This window comes from Mytilus edulis, chromosome 6 (assembly GCF_963676685.1).
Source record: "Mytilus edulis chromosome 6, xbMytEdul2.2, whole genome shotgun sequence".
NCBI lineage: Eukaryota > Metazoa > Mollusca > Bivalvia > Mytilida > Mytilidae > Mytilus > Mytilus edulis.
In genome coordinates, this window is record NC_092349.1 from 26969522 (window position 1) to 26990966 (window position 21445).

General features: G+C 32.5%; 2 protein-coding genes and 1 long non-coding RNA gene across 3 annotated transcripts in view; 2 read left to right on the top strand and 1 right to left on the bottom strand.

The window, feature by feature from the left end:
* LOC139527426 (VWFA and cache domain-containing protein 1-like) overlaps positions 1 to 21445 on the top strand; it is a gene marked incomplete in the record, with an annotated part of 392016 nt that overhangs the window by 269055 nt on the left and 101516 nt on the right.
* LOC139527438 (uncharacterized) overlaps positions 1 to 21445 on the bottom strand; it is a 25312-nt gene continuing 3867 nt past the window's right edge. The window contains exons 2-3 of the long non-coding RNA XR_011665361.1: positions 1552 to 1612; positions 1 to 766 (exon numbers count right to left, since the gene is read on the bottom strand). This is a non-coding gene — a long non-coding RNA (uncharacterized lncRNA). The remainder of the gene's footprint in view (positions 767 to 1551; positions 1613 to 21445) is intronic.
* Positions 3009 to 19882, top strand: LOC139528939 (uncharacterized). The gene is made up of 4 exons (XM_071325187.1): positions 3009 to 3153; positions 9321 to 9437; positions 10286 to 10398; positions 10916 to 19882. Exon 4 carries the CDS (start codon positions 10919 to 10921, stop codon positions 19880 to 19882), a length of 8964 nt encoding a protein of 2987 aa, XP_071181288.1. The 5' UTR covers positions 3009 to 3153; positions 9321 to 9437; positions 10286 to 10398; positions 10916 to 10918.

Consider the following 21445-nt stretch of genomic DNA (forward strand, 5'->3'; position numbering starts at 1 on the left):
GCGAGTGCCTCAATCTCTTGATTCGTCTCAAGTTCTTTTAGTTTTTGTTTTTGGATTCTATATTCCTTAGCAATTATTTTTTGCTTTTCTTTGTTTTTCTCTTTCTCGTTTCTTTCCTGGTCCATCTGTTCTCTTTCGTGTTGTCTGTTTCCAGCATCCGTGTACATTTCATGTGTATAAAACCTCCCTTCATTATTTCTAACAGTATTATATACATTTTCGATTATCATGTTAACGTCTTGTTCAGTGTTATTTAGTCCGAGTGAAATGTAACGGTTGTCTATTTTCTGTAGAAGTGCACCCAAAGGAGAGTCTTTTTTTACTTTGTTTTCGACAAAATCTTTTATATTTGTATTGGAATTTTGGAGTCTATCCTTATTTGTAAAGACAACACTTACAAAATCGCTGACTTCATCTCCGAAGTAGTCCATAAATATTTCTATCGTGTTTTGTTCTTCGGCAGTCATTCGTCCTATTTGAAGAATGAATATGATGGCATGCATGCCGGGAAATGTCAATGCTTTAGTTATTTCCTGTAGTATAACTGCATTATCGTCTTCCGTATCAAAGAAACCTGGCGTGTCAAAAACAACAATATGGCGACCATTGCAAGTTCCCCTTGCAGACTTGGTATATTTGGTAACGGATTCGTCAGATACATCCGCATTGAATTCTTCTCTTCCTAAAAGACTGTTTCCGGTGGTACTTTTTCCTGCTACTGTTTTTCCAATCAATAAAATGCGAAATTCATTTTCCATGGCTACATCTGGAATTATTTTATTGTCAGTATCGCACAAATACATATATAAAAAAAATATTATTCAAATCACACGGACAGATAGAGTTAAGGCTAGAGTCTTAAATTTTTTCTTGGAATGTTAGATATTTATTTTCTTCAAATGCTGTGTTTAATTAAGTTGTAGGATTATTATACATTAACAACTCAAGTGTTGAAATGTAATCATTTATTCCGTATAGCGTATACACCTTGCAATAAAGTAAATTTAGTTCTCATGATATTGGCAGTCGTAAGCATTATGTCGTTCATGTAAATGGAAAATCTCTTGTTCTTTTCATTACATAAAAAGATCTCTTGTTTTATCTTGTATTTACCATTTCCATTCTCACTTTTCAACATAAATGTAATTGTATTAATCATGCAATCAGCCATCGTTTGTACAAATAACAAGTAACTATGCAAACACATTTTTGCTATTCTTGTTATTATACAAAAAGCATTCTGTTACCCTGCTACTGCCTTGAGCTAACGAGGTGTTACTTTTAACAAAAGTATACAGTTCATATTGGTGGCTGCTTCGCAGTTCGTGTTTTTAAGTGTACATGTAGGGTAAATTGCAGGATAAAACAAATCATTTGTAAAGTGTCTCAAAAATGAAAAACATTTGTACTCGTTATTAAGAAAAAGGAGAAAATATCGGCTAACGTCGTTTATCGTTCTGTTGCGAAAGCTCGTACAAATAAATCTCAGATTGTTCGACAAATACTGTACTTGAACTTTGTAATCAAAGAATTTGAATAACAGCTACATACCTTCTGAAAAATACATGATGAAAAAAACAGCTAGGAATACTTGTTTACCAATATAAAACATCTAAAATATAAAAGAAAAAACTGTGCATATAGTCGATTGTTAATTATAATTAGGTCTTTCCACCTTTCCGTGGAAAGACCTATTGGATTTCTTCTGATTATTATTATTATTTTTTTTTTTATTCTTCCGCCTAATTCTTTTCTTGCGTAGTATTGATGTTTCAAAAGATGTCGCTTAGATATTTGGAATATGATATCATAAAGCGTATGGACTTTTAAAACTGACCACTGCGTAACCAAATACTTTACGTTGTAAGAGTTATCTCCCCAAACACTGTTTTTCTTGTGGCCACTACTCCTTCGCAACCATAAAAGATTACAACAAATTTATTTTACCAAATTGCTCGTTACATCCTCAGGATGTTCTGTTTTATTTTGACCGAAACCGTATAGAGACTCCATATGAGAGTTAGTTCCCCTTTTGTATTTGAAATTTTGAAATGTATTTTAAACTGGAAAACCATAAGTGATAGAGACCTAGGGTCTTTTGTTTTGAGATCATTGGTCCAAAAAAATGAAAATTAGGTCAAGGTCAAAGGTCAAGGTCATATTTTAGATTTTTATTTGTTTTTGATTTCCCTATAACTTTGGAATGGTTATAGATACAGAAAATTTACATAGTGAAAAATTAATGGTACTCCAAGAGGCAACTTTGTTACATTATGCCTGTATTGGTTTTACCATTGTGTAATGGACATAATACCCATTGATGGTTTATGTAAAGCCATTATTAGGCAAAATTCTTTAAAAAAATGTCCTTGACCCATAGGGTCTTTTGCAATGACATAGTGGAGCAATGACCTTGACAAAGGTCACACGGTAAAAGGTCAAGGTCATGTACAAAGGGACAAATTATGTAATTTTGGCACTACTTGAAGAGTTTTATGCGTGTTTGAATGCCAACCAACCAACCAACCAATCAAGCAATCAATCAATCAATCAATCAGTGCATGCATGTTTCTGTCTCATGTGTTTTATACCGGGTCCAAGATCTCATTTGTTTCTTTTTCGATGGTTTCAAGAGACCCTATCCAACGTGTTTAATTGATCAACCAACCAACCAACCAACCAACCAACTAATCATTCAATCAATCAATCAATCAACCAACTAATCAATCATACATGCATTTTATACCTTGGCTTAAGCACAGTTAGCAGGGGCGGATTCGGCCATTTTAAAAAGGGGGGTTCCCAACCCAGAGTAAAGGAGGGGTTCCAACTATATGATCCCATTCAAATGCATTGATCGTCCAATAAAAAGGGGGGTTAACCTCCCACACCCCCAAGATCCGCCACTGGTTTTCTTGCTTCTTTAGACATAAATCTTTAATTCCGGAATCAGAACCGACTTCGTAGTTAATCTTAGAAACAGTTGTCGATTTCCGATTTCAATGTACACATGCTTTTCGCACGTACAAGTTATTATTTCCTACAATACTCAAGTGATATAGTTGTTTTTTAGACTCTAAGTAATCGATTAGTATTGAATTGATATCCATTTAAAGAAACAGAGATTTTCATCGTCCTACAGATATACAGAAAGTAGGTTAAAATTTACACGAGACTCAGTCAAAACAAAGTTTATCGATAATCGAGTGTACAGAAATAAAAATAAAATATGTCCGTCACCATATTAACAAAGGGATAACATATTTAAAAAATGCAAAAAATTAAACATTTACTGAATGCAGTTGTAACTGAAAGAAGAACTTTTACCTGGTGTTGTCTGTTGAACAAGATATATTATTTTCTCTAATCTTCGTCAATTTATCCCTTTCCACGCCCATTGTATAAGAACATTTAATCAACATGTGGTTCGTTTAATCTCAGTCCTTCATTGGTTAAAATCCGATTATGACGTCGAATTTTCTTGCTTTCCTCTAAACTTTCCATTGTGTCGGCATGAAAAAAGGCAACCATGCCTGATGACGTCACATAGAAAGAACACATCTTTTTGCAGATCATTCGAAAGAAGGAATATGTTTGCCTGCATATTGTTTGAAAATCATAAGAGAAACAGGTTCTACCATCAAATCTTGTGTAATACGATATTTATCCACTCTCGACAGTTAAATTTTATATATAATATTCAAAACGCTTGGCGAGCCTCGCGTTTTAAATTTGAAAATTTAACTGTCTCAAGTGGATAAATATCGTATCACACTCGATGCAGTGGTATAATATATATTTAGGCGAAGGTAAACTATATTTATCGTTGTCTCTTGATTTTTTATACTCAAGTATTAAGAATGCATTGTGACGTCCCAATTTCCATTGAAAAGTTATGTAGGCATAGTATGAATTCATATGACTGAAGAAAGCATGATCTTTCAATGCTAAATATATCATAACTATTTTCAAAGAATCCGGGTCTGTTCACTCTGATTTACGTTCGCCCTTGTATATCATGGTACATGTATATGTTCGCCGTGATTTCTGTTCGCACAGGGTCCATTTGCCCTGATTTTTTGATTTTTTTCTAATTGTTCTTATTTCATGAATTTTAAATATTTTTCTATTTTGAGAATTTCAGAACCTCTGGATTTTGTGTTTTTAAGCCCGGGATTTCGGGATCAGTGCCCCTCCTATCCCCCCCATACCCCCCCCCCCCCCCCCCCTTTCTGAGACATTGCCAGAATGCAAGATTAGGTAAGGAACCGATTAAATTAAGAATGTAGCAATAATATTTGGGTCTATGGTTACATTGTTTTATTGTTACATTGAAGACTGCAACGTACATTAAATTTGTTAAATTTAAACCTATAGTTTTGTTGCTTAATTCTTCGACATGTACGAGATAATAGTAGTAATAATCATATTTATATTATTCAACAAATTATAAGTATTGATTGTTTTGATGTTGTTAAATGGTTAAAGAAACTACTATAGTTTAGTACACTGGCACTATTGATGAATACTTAATGAACTGTTCAATAGAGCATTTACTGTCACCAATAAGAACGAAATTACGATCACAAAATATCTGTACTCTGAAAATGTAAACACAGTTTCCTCCAGTTTCAACCCGTCAGCTAATTTCAACATTAGTTGCTTTCACAATTGACTTGTATTTAAACATGTTAAACAATCTCACATACTTCCAACAAAAAATTGGGCGAAAATATAAACATTGCAAAAGTAAAAAAATATTTTTCACCTGAAGCGTAAAGTTTCTTTAACTTCAAAAAGGGAGAGTGCAGAATAGAATTGCAATAAAAAGCTTGCACATTTGCCGTATCACTGGTTTGTGATGGCTGCTTAGAGTGGTTTCATCAAAAGTGCGTCGGACTAAATCACACTAAAAAGAAAGACATACTGGATTTGTAGAAACTTTTAAATATTGTATTATGTCAAATAAAAGTTTTCAAGTTTTATTCTAATACATATTACTAGGCCCATTGTAAATTGCAGTGTGTTAATGTAACAATAAGGCAATGCATGTAACTGTAGACCCAAATATTATTGTTACACTCGTAATTAATCAGTACGTTACCCAACCCTGGATCCCTGCAATTACATTGTAGTCTCTAATGTAACAAAAAAATTATACTAATGTTACATTTACATGTAACCATAGCCAGTGCCATAATTAAAACAACCATTTTGAATTTTTTTATATGAATTAAACAGCTTTTTCCATATTGTAAAATTTAAAAGGTATTTTAGTCTTAAATGACAAAATCTCAATAATAAATGCTATAATATTTTCTGAATTTACAGTAATTGAAAAATTGATTTAACTCTTTAATGTTGCTCTTACAATGTACCATGCTTACCTGATATCTTACTAGGATGTCCTACCACAGAATAGGTAACAGACACATAGTTTATTTTAATACACAGGTAGTAGAAGTGTTAAGTCCCTGTGTAAAAACAACACAGCTTTGAGGAAAAAACTGAAAGGTTTCAACAATATAAGAAATTGATTATGAACTATTGAAATAAATTCATGAAACACATTTAAAGCTAACAAGTTGTTATTGTTGGCATTTGTTTTTGTATAGACCAATGGAAGTAGGTTCTGAATATTGAAGACTTCATCACTGTGATAGGCCACTAGTTTAAAATACCACATGCATTTGACAAATGTACATGTACAAAATGTAGTCGGTAAGGTAAAGGAGTAGGTCCAGTAAGACCCCTTTTTGCCCCAAAATATAGCAGTTTTACAAAATTGTTAAAATGTAAACTTGTCGTTATTTATTACACAGTAGAATGCTTCTGCTACATAAATATGGGCTGTTTTTAACAATACAATAAAATTGAGAATGGAAACGGGGAATGTGCCAAAGAGACAACAACCCGACCATAGAATAAAACAACAGCAGAAGGTCACAAACAGGTCTTCAGTGTAGCGAGAAATTCCCTCACCCGGAGGCGTCCTTCAACTGGCCCCTCAACAAATATATACTAGTTCAGTGATAATGAACGCCATACTAATTTCCAAATTGTACACAAGAAACTAAAATTAAAATAATACAAGACTAACAAAGGCCAGAGGCTCCTGATTTGGGACAGGCGCAAAAATGCGGCGGGGTTAAATATGTTTGTGAGATCTCAACCCTCCCCCTATACCTCTAGCCAATGTAGAAGAGTAAACGCATAACAATACGCACATTAAAATTCAGTTCAAGAGAAGTCCGAGTCTATATAATGCACATATATCGGATACTTGCACCATTAAGTCATGCCAAATTACCGAAATCTTCACAATTCTAGCATTTTAGTTAAATTTTAGACGGTTTTCGTGTAAAACGAAAGTGGCCGCATTCGTGTTCATCTTTTTATTGAAATGTAAGTTGTATTTTATGATAATACATAACATATAGAAAGGTTGAGGATGAACACAGATGCGGCCACTTTCATTTTTGACAAAAACCATCTGAAAAGTGACATTTTTCGGCATATTTGGTAAATTTTTAATATTTGAGCTTGAATCGGATCGTTTTTAATGACTAAATTCATAAAGATCTTTCACAGAAACTAATTGATTCAAATGAAATAGACACTTAAGTGTTTGTAAAGTGGTCAAAATCTTTCGTCAGATGAACCTGAACTTTGAGGCTTAAATCGGTCCTTACCGGACCTACTCCTTTTTATCAAAGTGTGCTACAATGTAGTAACCTAATTTGATATAAACATGTATGGGGTCAGTTAATATATGGAATTTACTTGTTTGAATCCTCATAATGAATTTACTGACCCCATATATATCATATTGGGTCACTAGTACATTATGTAACTAATAATGCCCATTGATGTTAACCGAGCCAAGAAATTTTAATACAATCCAGGTTACCATGGTTACCTATTCAACTCTGTAATTTAATCTTTGAATGTTGTTTTTATTGGTTATGTTGTATGAATATTTTGGTTAATGTAATTTGCTATTACAATCATGACAATTAAAAAAATGAAAGCTAGATTTTGCCAGTCCGGCAAATCAAAATCAGTTTTCCACACATTTTATTTTCCATGCTTGAGATATTGATTTGATATTTTGTGTATTGTATTATCATGACAAGTTACAGATCAACTTAAAATTTTGTTTGGTCTGATAATTGTGTGCAGAGTTATGATCCTTGGACTTATTAAATTCATTCAAATAATCAAGTTTTCCAAACTTTTTTTCGTCATGCCTGAATTTGTTATATAGTTTACACCATGACAGGTTATAGATCAAGTTAGAATTATCATGATTATGTTCAAATACAGTCAATGAATTGAATTTTTAACTGGTAGGGGACTTCTGTATCACCATGCATGCAATAGCAATACTCACAGAATGCTTGTTTTCATTATGATACATTTATTGGTGGTCTTTGGCTGTTTTCTCCTCTTTGGTCGGGTTGTTGTCTCTTTGACACATTACTTGTTTTCATTAATTATTCTAGTTACAACAACGTACAAATGTATATACATGGTCTTATTGGGGCCTATTATAGCTGACTATGTGGTATGGGCTTTGCTCATTGTTGAAGGCCGTACAGTGACCTATAGTTAATGTCTGTGTAATTTTGGTCTTTTGTGGATAGTTGTCTCATTGGCAATCATACCACATCTTCTTTTTTATATATATTAAAATATTTTATAAAGAATCCAAAGTCCTTAATTCAGTCAGAGGTACATGTACTATTTGTACAAGTAATTTTTATTATTTACTTGAAGAAGTAAAAAAAAATATACATTGTACTTAAGTTAATTATAATGTTTGAATAATCTCCCCTTAATTTTCTCAAAAAAATACTTATACAAGTAAATTTTTTTTACAATCCCATTATCATGATTATCCGATTATAATGTTCAAGTTTTGAGATGAAAATTCATGCCTTTAATGATTTAACCCAGGTTAGCTCATAATTTTGGTTAGAGTTCAATGTTTCATCTCATTAATTCAACAAAGAAACTGATTGCACAAAGATCTTAATTATTTATTCCAAGCCTTCAAAAATTGCTTCTTTGGGGTTTGTAAATGACCAGTGTTCTGAAGATAACAGACAAATGGGATTTTCATTGTCCATGAATTTACACTTAAATGATTAGTAAAGACATCTACAAAGGACAGACAAATTAAAATTCTATTAGAGCAAAGATATCCTAAGAATTTAAGAAATGAAGATAAGATGACTTTTTTACCTTTAAATAAGTAAAACATTCTGAATATTTAAGGGACAAACTGTAACTAAGTAATTTTTTTTACCTTTACAAGTAAATAAAATTCACTCGTATAAGTGTCCTACAAATTTACTTATATAAGTATATTTATTTTTACTTCTTCAAGTAAATAAAAATAACTTGTACAAGTAGTACCCCTGACTGTAATTAGAACACTTAGCTTTTGATTAAACTTCCATACTCAATTTTATAAGTTGACTGTTTTACATTTATTAAAATAATCAATACACAATGTACCTTTTTTTTATATAGATTTCTAATATATGACATTGAGGAGTTATATTATATCATGTACACATGTATATATATATATATATATATAAGTACGTCTTAGTCAGTGACAACCCTACAACAGATGTATCCATCGGATCGCCATCAATGATGGTGATACATGGCTGTGTACATTATGTATATACAACTCGTCTAAACATCAACCCAACAATGTTATCATGGTTATCATGTACTGCAGTACGCCGCTAGATTAAAACTGACGTGGAAAGTTAACACACGGCCAGCGAAAGCTCTTTTATTTTGAGAGCCCAGGTGGTCCTGTGGTCTAGCGGGATGGCTGCAGTGCAGGCGATTTGGTGTCACGATATCACAGTAGCATGGGTTCGAATCCCGGCGAGGGAAGAACCAAAAATTTGCGAAAGCAAATTTACAGATCTAACATTGTTGGGTTGATGTTTAGACGAGTTGTATATATATATATATATATATATATATATATATATATATATATATATATATATATATATATATATATATGGAAAACATTTTCTTTGAAAAAGTGATGGGGGTACATGTATCATGTATTATGTGCTCATGGCTCAGCTCTTCATTGTTTCTGTAATGTAATAGGACACAATTTTGTAGATTTATTCTATGAAGAATGTTTTGGGATACATGTACATGTACAGTTGATTTTTCAAATTTGCATACCATTTTCATTAAAAGATGATGATAGATCAACTTAGATATCTCTGAAAGCAACATTTAAAATGTATGTAATTATTCATTGTTCTTTTTTTCAGGCATTTTGTTATCTTCTGACTCTATGAAGTGATCAAGGTCCTTAATAACAGTTCTAGTTGATCGTAATAGCTGTCCAAAGTCTATTATTATTTGGAACTGTTCAAGTTCACATTGTGGTAAGTTAATATACTATAGTCATATCAGATATTCATGCATAGTCATGTACATGTAAGAGATGCGTAATAAAAGATTTAAGATTCATTATAAAAGTTGATATTATAAAACATCAGTGCAACAGCATGATCCACAATCAGACCGGGTTATTATCAGATGCTATTTTTAGAAATAAAATGAAATCTCAATTTCATTTTAAAAACTATGTTTCTTGAATGAGATAAGCTGTCATTTTTTTAGCTCAACTGGCCAAGATCAAGTTTGAATTTAGATGGCGTCACCTTTATCGTTTTAGAGTTATGCCCTTTTTAAATGGAAAAAAATGCGGAATTTTTACTTTCCGTTCTCTAACGTAAGTTTGCCTCAACCAAATGTTATGACACTTAGACACAATGCTAATTACCACAAAATAACCCAGATCAAGTATGACTTTGGGTGGTACCACTTGTACTGGTCTAAGGTTATCTCCTTTTCAAAAGGAAAAAATGCTGTTAATTTTTGTTCCTTTACTTATGTTTACCTCAGTCAAAGTGTTTTGAAACTTTAACACAATGCTTATTACACACACAAAAAATCATGTTCAAATTTTGGTAGCGTAAGTTTTACTGTTCTCAAGTTATGTCCTGTTAGAACATTATATGCAGGGGCATCATCTGTGTCCTATGAACACTACCCATTTATTTTAGTCTGAAAAACAGGCAATCACCAAACTGGGCCAAACAATATAAATAAATGCTCACCAGATAAAATCCTTTAAATGGATGGCATACAAGGTGGATAGATTAGCATGAGTAGTTGAAATAAAGAAAAAAACCATTTACAAATGTAACTATGATGCTTCTTTTTACAGGAATTTTTTACTTCTAACTTAAATATTGGTGATAGAATCTAAAGCTGACCTTAAATGCTTAGTAGCTGTTATGACGTTCAGATTTATTTGCAACTAATATAATTGACTTTGTGGTAAGTTTATATATATTCATGTACTGAACTAAATAGTGTTTCGCCAAGGCATGTTTATATAAAAAAGAAGATGTGGTATGATTGCCAATGAGACAAATCTTCACAAGAGACCAAATGACACAGAAATTAACAACTATAGGTCACTGTACAGCCTTCAACAATGAGCAAAGCACATACCACATAGTCAGCTATAAAAGGCCTTGAAATGACAATGTAAAACATTCAAATGAGAAAACTAATGGCCTAATCTATGTACAAAAAAATGAATGAAAAACAAATAACATGCAAACCTTATTTACATAATCTGAAAGGAAGAGACAAAAGAGGTATAATTAGAGCCATTATCATGATTATGTGGCCTCTGAAAACTGAAATTCCAAAAAAGTAAGTTAGTCTAATTCTTTTTATTTTTTTTAATTTATAATCTAAATGCTTTAGTGCAGAAAGTTCTCTTATAATGTCACTATAACATCTTTAACATGTTTGACGTTAATTGTATATGTTTCTTATTTTTTAGACAATGCCACGCAAAGGTAGAAAAAGTTATGTTTCTAAAAGAAAAGAAAAAAGGGACAAACTGAGAGAGCAAAGATTGAAGCAGACTGGTGAACTGAACCTCATTTGCACAGATAATCAGAGCGTCACCTCTCTAAACTGTCCAAAACAAAATCAGAGCGTCAACTCTATAAACTGTCCTATAGAACAGAATCAGAGCGTCAACTCTATAAACTGTCCTATAAAACAAAATCAGAGCGTCAACTCTATAAACTGTCCTATAGAACAAAATCAGAGCGTCAACTCTATAAACTGTCCTATAAAACCAGATCAGAGCAGCAACTCTATAAACTGTCCTATGATACCAGATCAGAGCGTCAACTCTATAAACTGTCCTATAAAACCAGATCAGAGCGTCAACACTATAAACTGTCCTATAATACCAGATCAGAGCATCAACTCTATAAACTGTCCTATAATACCAGATCAGAGCGTCAACTCTATAAACTGTCCTATAATACCAGATCAGAGCGTCAACTCTTTAAACTGTCCTATAATACCAGATCAGAGCGTCAACTCTATAAACTGTCCTATAATACCAGATCAGAGCGTCAACTCTATAAACTGTCCTATAATACCAGATCAGAGCGTCAACTCTATAAACTGTACTATAATACCAGATCAGAGCGTCAACTCTATAAACTGTCCTATAATACCAGATCAGAGCGTCAACTCTATAAACTGTCCTATAATACCAGATCAGAGCGTCAACTCTATAAACTGCCCAAATGGAACTGAATTATTTAAATTTACTGAGTTAACAAAATCAAAAGAATCTATCAAATTGAAATCTACTAAATCATTTATTTCAAACAAATCAATCAAATTAAGTCAATCATTGAAATCAACAATGAGATCAAATTTGTTTTCTAAATCAGTTAAAATAAATCTTGAAGCTGAAGCAATAGATTTTAACATGGATTCTAAGGCAATGGATTTAAACATGGATTCTAAAGCAATGGATTTAAACATGGATTCTAAAGCAATTGATTTAAACATGGATTATAAAGCAATGGATTTAAACATGGATTATAAAGCAATGGATTTAAACATGGATTCTGAATCAGTTAAAATAAGTTTTAATTTTCAAGCAACTAAATTAAATACGGATTCTGCATCACTTAAACCAAATGTGAATTGCAATGGAAAATGTGAACTGGAAAAATCTAATTTGCATGATTCAATCGAAGCTGATTCAGATTATAGAAATACTTCAAGCAACGCTAAAATAAAACACATGAACATTCAGAAAAACAAAAGATTTAAAGAACTTGTAGATAATAGCATGATTGTTGAAACTGACAATACACAACTTGATAGTAATAGTAATTTTATTATAGATATTGAACAAGAGAATGATGGGTTAAAGATGTATAGTCACAAGAAAAAAGGTATAATAACGGAAAACAGTATTGAGGTTAGTCATGATAGTAGATCAGTTGACAGAAATTTTGTAATCCAAGGTAGTTTTCACCAAGGAGATATCCAATTTGGAATTAACAGTGGGAAGCAATGTGTTGCAAACTGTTTATCAGCTCTTGCTCATAGTAAATTTAAAAGTTTAATGGATTGGGATCAGATGTATATAGACAATGTTTTGATTAAGGGAAACCAAATATATAGCAATATTCATGGTGACAATGTTCATCTCCTTGTGTCAGACCTACCTGGAATGATAGAAATGTCAGGACAATTACTGAAAATATCAAGAAAAGAATCAATAACAGCTGTCATTGATAACTATGGAACTATAGATTTTAGTGAATTTGGAAATTCTTTGCCTTTAGACCAAGCTTTACAAGAATCTCTAATTGACCATGATGCTTGCTTTATATGTGCATATGATACAACATTTTTAGCCTTGAAACATAATCAAGATTTACTTTTGTTTGATTCTCATGCACGAAACAAGTTTGGCTTACATGACAGTGATGGTAAAAGTTTACTTTTAAAGTTAAACAATCTAGATCATCTTTATCAATATTGTTGCAACATGATGGCCGGGTCAAGCCAAAATCAATGGTTTGAGGTAACAGGAGTTAGTATTTGTATTGAAAACTGCACTGACAGTTATGAAGTATTAGAAAGTTATAACCAAGCTAGCACCAGCATATCTCAACTTTCTGAAAATCAAGAAAAGGAAAACATAAATAGCCATGAGATTATCAAAACTCCAGAAAATTTAACTATGCATGACCACATATCACCAGAAATACTCAAATCTAACATTTGCAAAGATGAAAGTATTATCATTGAGAAAAATGATGAAGTACACATTGATGAGGGTATTACAGATAATGAATCTGATGTTGAAATTTTGTCAACAATAAATAATTTTTATGATTTCAAACCTCTGAATTCAGATTCAAAGAGGAAGCTCTGTATTATTGGCAAGATACCAACCAAGACAATATCCAAAAAGATTACACCAAACATACATAACATGGGACCACCATCTGCTACAAAGACTATCACAGGTGATGGCAATTGTCTTTTTCGAGCCATTTCATATGCACTATCTAATAGACAAGAATTCTTTGGAAATGTAAGAAGGGCAATAGTTGATCATTTGATGACAAATACTGAAATATTCAGGACATTTTTACAGCCACGATTTTTAACTGTAGAACAGCATGTACAAACACTGAAAATGGAAGAAAAAAATGTATGGGGAACTGAACTTGAAATATTAGCTTGTGCTGACCTTCTTAAAACAGACATTTATACTTTTTATAATGGTACATGGATTAAATATTCTTCATCTCAAATAAACAGCAATAATTGTGTTAATGATCAGGCAATTTATCTTCAACATATAGGAGATATAAATCATTATGAGGTCGTCACAAATGTTACTCGAAAGTCACTTCCTCCAAATCCATTACAATGTAGACAAAGTTATGCAGAAAATTATCAAGTTGATAGAAAATCTGAGGTTACCTCAAAGAAAACGAAAGTTAATGAAAACCAGATAACTGGCTCGATTTACAATTTGGGTAACTGCAATACTGAATCAAAAGTTTTGTCTAAAGCTGAAAAAGAAAGGATCAGGTACTGGACAGATGACAAATTTAGAGATAGAAAGACTAATACATTAAAAAGAAAATACTGGGAGGATGAAGGAATACGTTCCAAAAAATTATGTTTAAGCATTAAAAAATATAAAGAAAATGAGACATACAGAGAATATTTGATACAAGCAGGAATAAAAAAATATCAAGACGATGAAGAATACAGGGATGCTTTAATAGAATCAGGAATTTATAAGTATCAAGAAGACAAGGTTTACAAAGAAGCTTTAATACAATCAGGAATTCAAAAATATCAAGAAGATCCTGAGTACAGAGAAAAGTTGAAACAAGCTAGTATAGAAAAGTATAAATCAGATGAAAAGCACAAGGAGCATGTAAAACAAACAAGTATACAAAAGTATAAAGAAGATGAAAATCACAAGGCACATGTGAAACAAGCAAGTATACAAAAGTATAAAGAAGATGAAAAGCACAAGGAACATGTGAAACAAGAGAGTATACAAAAGTATGTAGATGATGATGCACACAGAATAAAGATTAAACAACAAACATCAGTACGTCGTGAAAGACATCAGGTAGAAAACAAGCAAATAACTGAGGTAATAAGAAAATTTAAAGATGAAGTTAAAAAAGGTCCAGAATGTGTTTGTGCTTGTTGTTTGAGGTTGTTTTTTGAAAAACAGGTTCAGATCTGCAAGAAAGAGTATTATGATAATTCTATATTTGATTTAGTTACAACAGATAAATACAAACACAAATGTACAGATGATTGCAAGACAAATTGTGCTTTTGAAGGAACATGTAGAACAAGTCTGTGGATCTGTTATACTTGTCATCGTAAAATTTTGAAAGGTAAAATACCTGCAGACTCCTTTTCAAATAGTCTAATACTAGAAAATGTTCCAGTAGAGTTAAAACAGCTGAATTCAATCGAGCAACAACTTATTGCCCAGAACATTCCTTTCATGAAAATTATGGCTTTACCAAAAGGAGGACAAAAAGGTGTTCATGGACCTGTAGTGTGTGTGCCATCTGATTTGAAAAAAGTAACTTCTATATTACCCCGATCTGAAAATGAAAGTCTATTATTAAAAGTTAAGTTAAAGAGAAAGCTGAGCTACAAAGGATATGACAAATATCAATTTGTAAGACCAAACCATTTAGAGCAAGCTCTTTTGTATTTAAAGGATCAAAACATATGGTATAAAGATGTGGCTATCAACAATGAATGGATTAATCCAATTCCTGAATTAAGTGATGATCAAGTAGTAAATGATGAATCTGAATCTGATGATACTGAGCTGGTGATGGAAAACGAAATAAAGGAACAAGAAATGATAAAATCTTCTACAACAGGCAATGAAAGAGAAATAGAAAGTGAATCAGTTAGCTACATTGATGATAGTTTACGTGGTGTTCAGTTAGATACTTGTTTACAACCTGCTGATATCGGACAAGAGGCTTTAGATTTATGCTTTGACCAGGTATTTAATATAGCTCCAGCAGAAAATAACAGTCCTCTAAGTGTTCTTCAAGAACCAGGAATTGAAGCTAAAACCTTTCCTGTACACTTTCCTTCAGGCAAAAATACATTTGATGAAAACCGTGATGAAAAACTGACTATTGGAAGATACTTTAATCTTAGATTGATGAGTGTTGAAAATAGATTTGCCAGAGATACTTCCTACATATTTTTCAGTCAATATTTAACTGAGCTCACTAGCGTGATTTCAAACGTACAGATATCTCTCAGAAAACAATGTCCTATTTCAAAAGAAGGAAAGAAAGTAACTAGAGAAATGCTATGCAACAAGGAAACCTTAAAAGAATTATTTAAAAAAGATGAAGCTATAAAATATTTAAAACCGATTCGAGGAACTCCTCCCTATTGGCAAAATGCACAAAAAGATATATTTGCAATGATAAGACAGTTAGGAGTCCCAACATTCTTCTGTTCTTTTTCTTCTGCAGACTTTAGATGGTCCGAAATTGTAGACACAATTTTAAAACAACAGGGTGACATGCGAAATACTGAAAATATGACATGGGATGAAAAATGTAAAGTTCTCTGTAGCAATCCAGTTACAGCAGCCAGAATGTTTGATAATAGATTCCATAAATTTTTGAAGAAAGTTATCATGTCAGAAGCTCAACCAATAGGGAAAATAATCGACTATTTTTACCGAGTTGAATTTCAAGAAAGAGGTTCTCCTCACACACATTGTTTGTTTTGGGTAGAAAATGCGCCAAAATTTGGCGAAGTTGAAAATGAAGACGTTATCACTTTTATTGACAAGTACATTTCATGTGAGATACCAGATGAAAAGGAAGACAAAGAGTTGCATGACATTGTTATGGCAGTACACCAACATAGCAAAAAGCATTCAAAATCTTGTAAGAAAAAAGGAACAGTATGTCGTTTTAATTTCCCTAGACCTCCCTCAACTAGAACATTTATATCAGAACCAAGTGATCCAGATAAGGATTCAGAGGAAGAGGAAGAATTTGCAAAGGAAATGTTGTCAAACTTATGGAAAGTAATAAAAGAGAATGAAGATGAAAACTTAGATGTATCTGAAATTTTCAAGAAAGCAGGACTAACTCAAGAAAGCTTTGAAAAATGTTACTGTTTCATCACCAATCGAAATACAGTAGTTTTAAAACGTCAGCCAAATGAAATATACACCAATCAGTATAACCCACATCTTTTAAGGGCTTGGGATGCAAACATGGACATACAATATATTTTGGATGCATTTTCCTGTGTTGTATATATTATAAGCTACATAAGTAAAGCTGAGCGAGAGCTAGGATTACTACTCCTGCAGACCAAAAATGAAGCTGAAGAAGGAAATTTAAATGCTCAACAGACTTTGAAAAAAATTGGAACTTCATACTTACACCATAGGGAGATAAGTGCACAGGAAGCTGTTTTCAGAGTAACAGGATTGAGATTAAGAGAATGTTCAAGGAAAGTGGAATTTATACCCGTTGGTGAAAATCCATGTCGAATGAGCATTCCTTTGAAAGATCTGGAGAAACAACAAAGTTGTAAGTCTGCAAAAAGAAAAAAGAGTAAAAGTGACAGTGAAAATGAAAATGAAGATGAGAATAGTACTTGGATGAACAATGTTGTTGATAGATATAAAGGTAGACCACACATTGACATCTTTATCAAAATATGTCTGGCAAGATTCTGTTCTGAATACAGTGTTATACTAGAATCACAATTACCTCAAAAAATTAATAAAGTAACAACCTTCAAACTTGATGGCTCACTTGGGTACATTAGAAAGCGCACAAGAACTTCACCGGCAGTTATAAAATATCCACGCTTCTCATCAGAAAATGCACCAGAAAAATACTATCAAAGCATATTGCAACTTTATTTACCATACAGATATGATGAACAGTTAAAACCACCATTATTTCAAACATATGAGAATTTCTTCACCTGTGGTACAGTAAGATTTGAAGGAGATAATGAGTTAAGTTCTGTAAAAGAAATTGTTGTCAAAAACATGTCAGATTTTGTAAAAGATGGTCATGATTTAGAGGAAGCAGAAAAGCAATTAAATGAAAAAGGTCCGAATGAAGATGCTTGGTGTGAGTTATGCCCAGAAGCAGAAGTGAATAGAAGAGAATGTATAGATGAAGGCAAAGTAACAAGTGTGATTGAGGAGGATTTATCAATACCAGATTTGAATAATAAAAAAAGCTCATCATCCGTTGGAACTAATTTGCTGTCAGTTTCTCTCACAAAAAATGAAATTATTCCAAGGCTAAGAAGTCTGAATGTGAAGCAAAGAGGAATTCTCTATAAAGTAAGAGATTGGTGCATTCAGAAATCAAATGGAAAAACACCAGAGCCTTTACATTTATTTATCACTGGAGGAGCTGGAACAGGTAAAAGTCACTTGATCAAGTGTATACAATATGAAGCAACTCGAATATTAGCACAAACTTCAGAGAATCCAGATGATCTCACAGTTCTATTAACAGCTCCAACTGGAACAGCTGCTTTCAATATCCATGGATTGACAATTCATAGTGCTCTTGGAATTTTCAAAACACTGTCACCTGATCATGCAACTCTCAGTGAAGACAAAATTAATTCACTCAGAACAAAGTTAGAAAATTTGCAAATCTTGATTATTGATGAAATTTCTATGGTCAATAAGAAATTGTTGTTTTTCGTACATGAACGACTTAGACAAGTGAAAAAAAGACCAGACAAATGTTTATTTGGAGGCGTTTCAGTAATTGCTGTTGGCGATTTTTATCAGTTACCACCTGTCAAAACAAAAAGGGTAGACAAATTGTATGTAGATGATCCCTCTAATCCCTCAAATCAACTATGGAATGGTTTGTTTGAAATTGCTGAGTTGGATGAAATAATGCGTCAACGTGAGGATGGTTTGTTTGCAGAACTACTAAATAGATTGCGTGTCAAGCAGAAAAATGAAAGTTTGACATTTTTTGATAAAAGAACAATAACACACTGCTTTGGAGATGGCCCCGATGAAGCCTTGCACATATATTCCACAAATGCAGAGGTTGATACCTTTAACAAGGAGATGATAATGAAGCTATGTACAGAATCAAAGCTAATTGAAGCACAAGACTTCCAAAAAGACAAAACGTCAGGAAAATTGACTTTGAAAAGAGTCCATTGCACAAAGTCAGATGTATGTCTTCCAATATCTATCCTTTTGTCCGAAGGAGCAAGAGTAATGCTTATCAAGAATGAGGACACTGCAGATGGTTTAGTAAACGGTGTAATGGGAACTGTTATATCTATCAAAGACTTCTCGCCTAACTCCCTCCCAAGTACCATATACATTCACTTTGACAATGAAAGAGTAGGAAGAAATGCAAAGGTACAAAAAATCATAAGTGGAAAACGCTGTGTTGGATTGAAACCCTCAAGTGAAGACATTCCTTTTAGCAATTGTGTACGAAAACAGTTTCCATTAAAGTTAGCCTGGGCTTGCACAATTCACAAAGTTCAAGGATTAACAGTTGAAGAATGTGTTGTTGATCTGAACAAATGTTTCACATATGGTCAAGCATATGTTGCTCTTAGCAGAGTTACCTCAAAATCTGGTCTACACATTAAAAGCATAGACACTGAAAAAATAGACAAGAAAATCTTCTGTGATCCTGATATTGTAAAGGGTGTTTCAGAAATGACTAGATTTTTGCTTGAAATCGATGATGTAGCAGAGGAACCTACACAATCTTTTCAAATAATGTATCAAAACATTCAAGGTTTACAGACTCATGCAGAAGATTTGAAACATAATCCAGACTTTAGAAGGGCTGATTATATTTGTCTAACTGAAACCTGGACTAATCAAGAACTCATTTGCTTTGAAATGATGGGATATGATGGTTTTCATTTGCCCAGATCTCTAGCTTTCGAAGATGATAATTCTTATTATTCTTCTTTAAAGGAAATGCAGCATGGTGGTGTATGTGTTTTTTACAAGCTTTCTACAGAAACTGAAATATGCAACTTGGCCTCAAACTTAGAATGTATAGTTTTCAGGATATCAAGTAAAAATATTTTAGTTGCTACTGTATACAGAACTCAGAAGTATAATCTAGGAAAATTTTTGGAGAACTTGGAGATATTAATATGTAAGTTAGTAGACTTATCAGAAAAAATTGTTGTAATTGGTGATTTTAATCAAGATATTTTGAAAGGTGGTTGTACAGTATTTAATTTCATGTCATCAAAAGGTTTCAAACAGCTTGTAGATAGTCCAACAACAGAAGGAGGGACTCTTATTGATCATGTGTATGTAAAAGGATGTCTTGATACACAGATTGCTATTATTCCAACATATTACAGCTATCATGATGCACTGAAAATAGTAATTCCATATGACTGAAATAGGTAAGATAAATATGTAGAACCAACAGAGCCATAAATTGTAAATATGAACAGTATTAAACAAATATCAGTTTTAAACTTGATTTACAGTATTGTATAAATTAAAAAAAAATATGCCTCCTAAAGTCCAACCCTTCGTCCCCGTCGTAGGAGGCGGATATCAGCACTAAAACATGATTTAGTGCTGATAACAAACAGGGCTCTGGCAACACACCATACCCATTGTTATCCGACACAATGGGGGATCAGAAAAAATGTCGGGATACTCAGGTATTTTCTGCAAGGATAGGTATATTTTGGGACCACTAAAATGTGTCGGTTAAAGCAAGATGTTGGAATACTCAGGTCTCGATTACTTTAGGAAAGTTAAACTGTATGACCATTGTAGTTGCTAAAGTGTTTCTTTCGTCATTCTGAATGAGTTTGAAATATTTACCATTGTATGATAAATAAACATTAATTTAATCAATTAATCCAAATGAAAGATTTGAAAAGATGATTTCTTAAAGTAATACACATATTTAATGTTTATTTCACAATTCTATGTTATATTTTTTTCTCTGTCTAAATGTAATAGTTGATCATCAAGATATATACTTTCCAGATTGAAAATCAACGTTCTCTAGAAATTGTCCTCAGTGAGAACAGTACATGCAGTATAAAACTCAGTTGTTTTACCTCTTGTGCATTGTTTCATATATAAAATTACAACTGCCATGAGGTGAAATAGTTGATAATGACTTATCAGCAAAGAAGGAAGATGTTTCTATAAGACATAGTTGTTAATATCCAAGTCTTTGAGTACTGGTAAGTCATACTTTTCAGGTCAATATAACAATGTGATTATCTTGTATTCTCAATTGATGCATTTCAGGATATTTTTGCTATTTATAGAAAAGACAACTTGAGCGATAAGGTGGAAAGACCTTCAATTGTTCTCTGAACAATTGGTTTTTAATTATAGTTAGAATTGTTATGTAGCATGTGAAAAATAAATATTTTTTTCAGTAACTGAGATGCCGTTAAAACCTTATATATATTTAATAATATTAAAACTGTATGAATTAAGCAACTTGGAATATTTGTTTACCAAAATTACACATCTAAAATCCAAAAAGAAAAAAACTATGCATATAGTCGATTGTTTATTATAATTATTGTTAGAAATATTATGTAACATGGGAAGAAGTAATTATTATTGTAAGTTACTAAGATTGCCGTCAAAACCTTATATATATATTGAATAATATTTAAAACTCTATGGTTTAATTACCCTTAAGAATTAGGCACCATTATCTGTTAAGGGAAGACTGTGGGGTCTTGTTCTAGGGGACATATACTATGTTTTCTCTTATCTAATCCATCAAACAACTTCGTCAATTATTAGGTTAGAAATATCCTTTATCTGTACTTTCCGCTATATAGATGATGTTCTCTCACTAAATAAATCCAAATTTGATGACTATATTGAACTCATATATCCCATTGAACTAGAGATAAAGGATCTAGAAAATGACAATGTGGGTCGGTTGAAAACAAAACTTTACGACACAAGGGATGA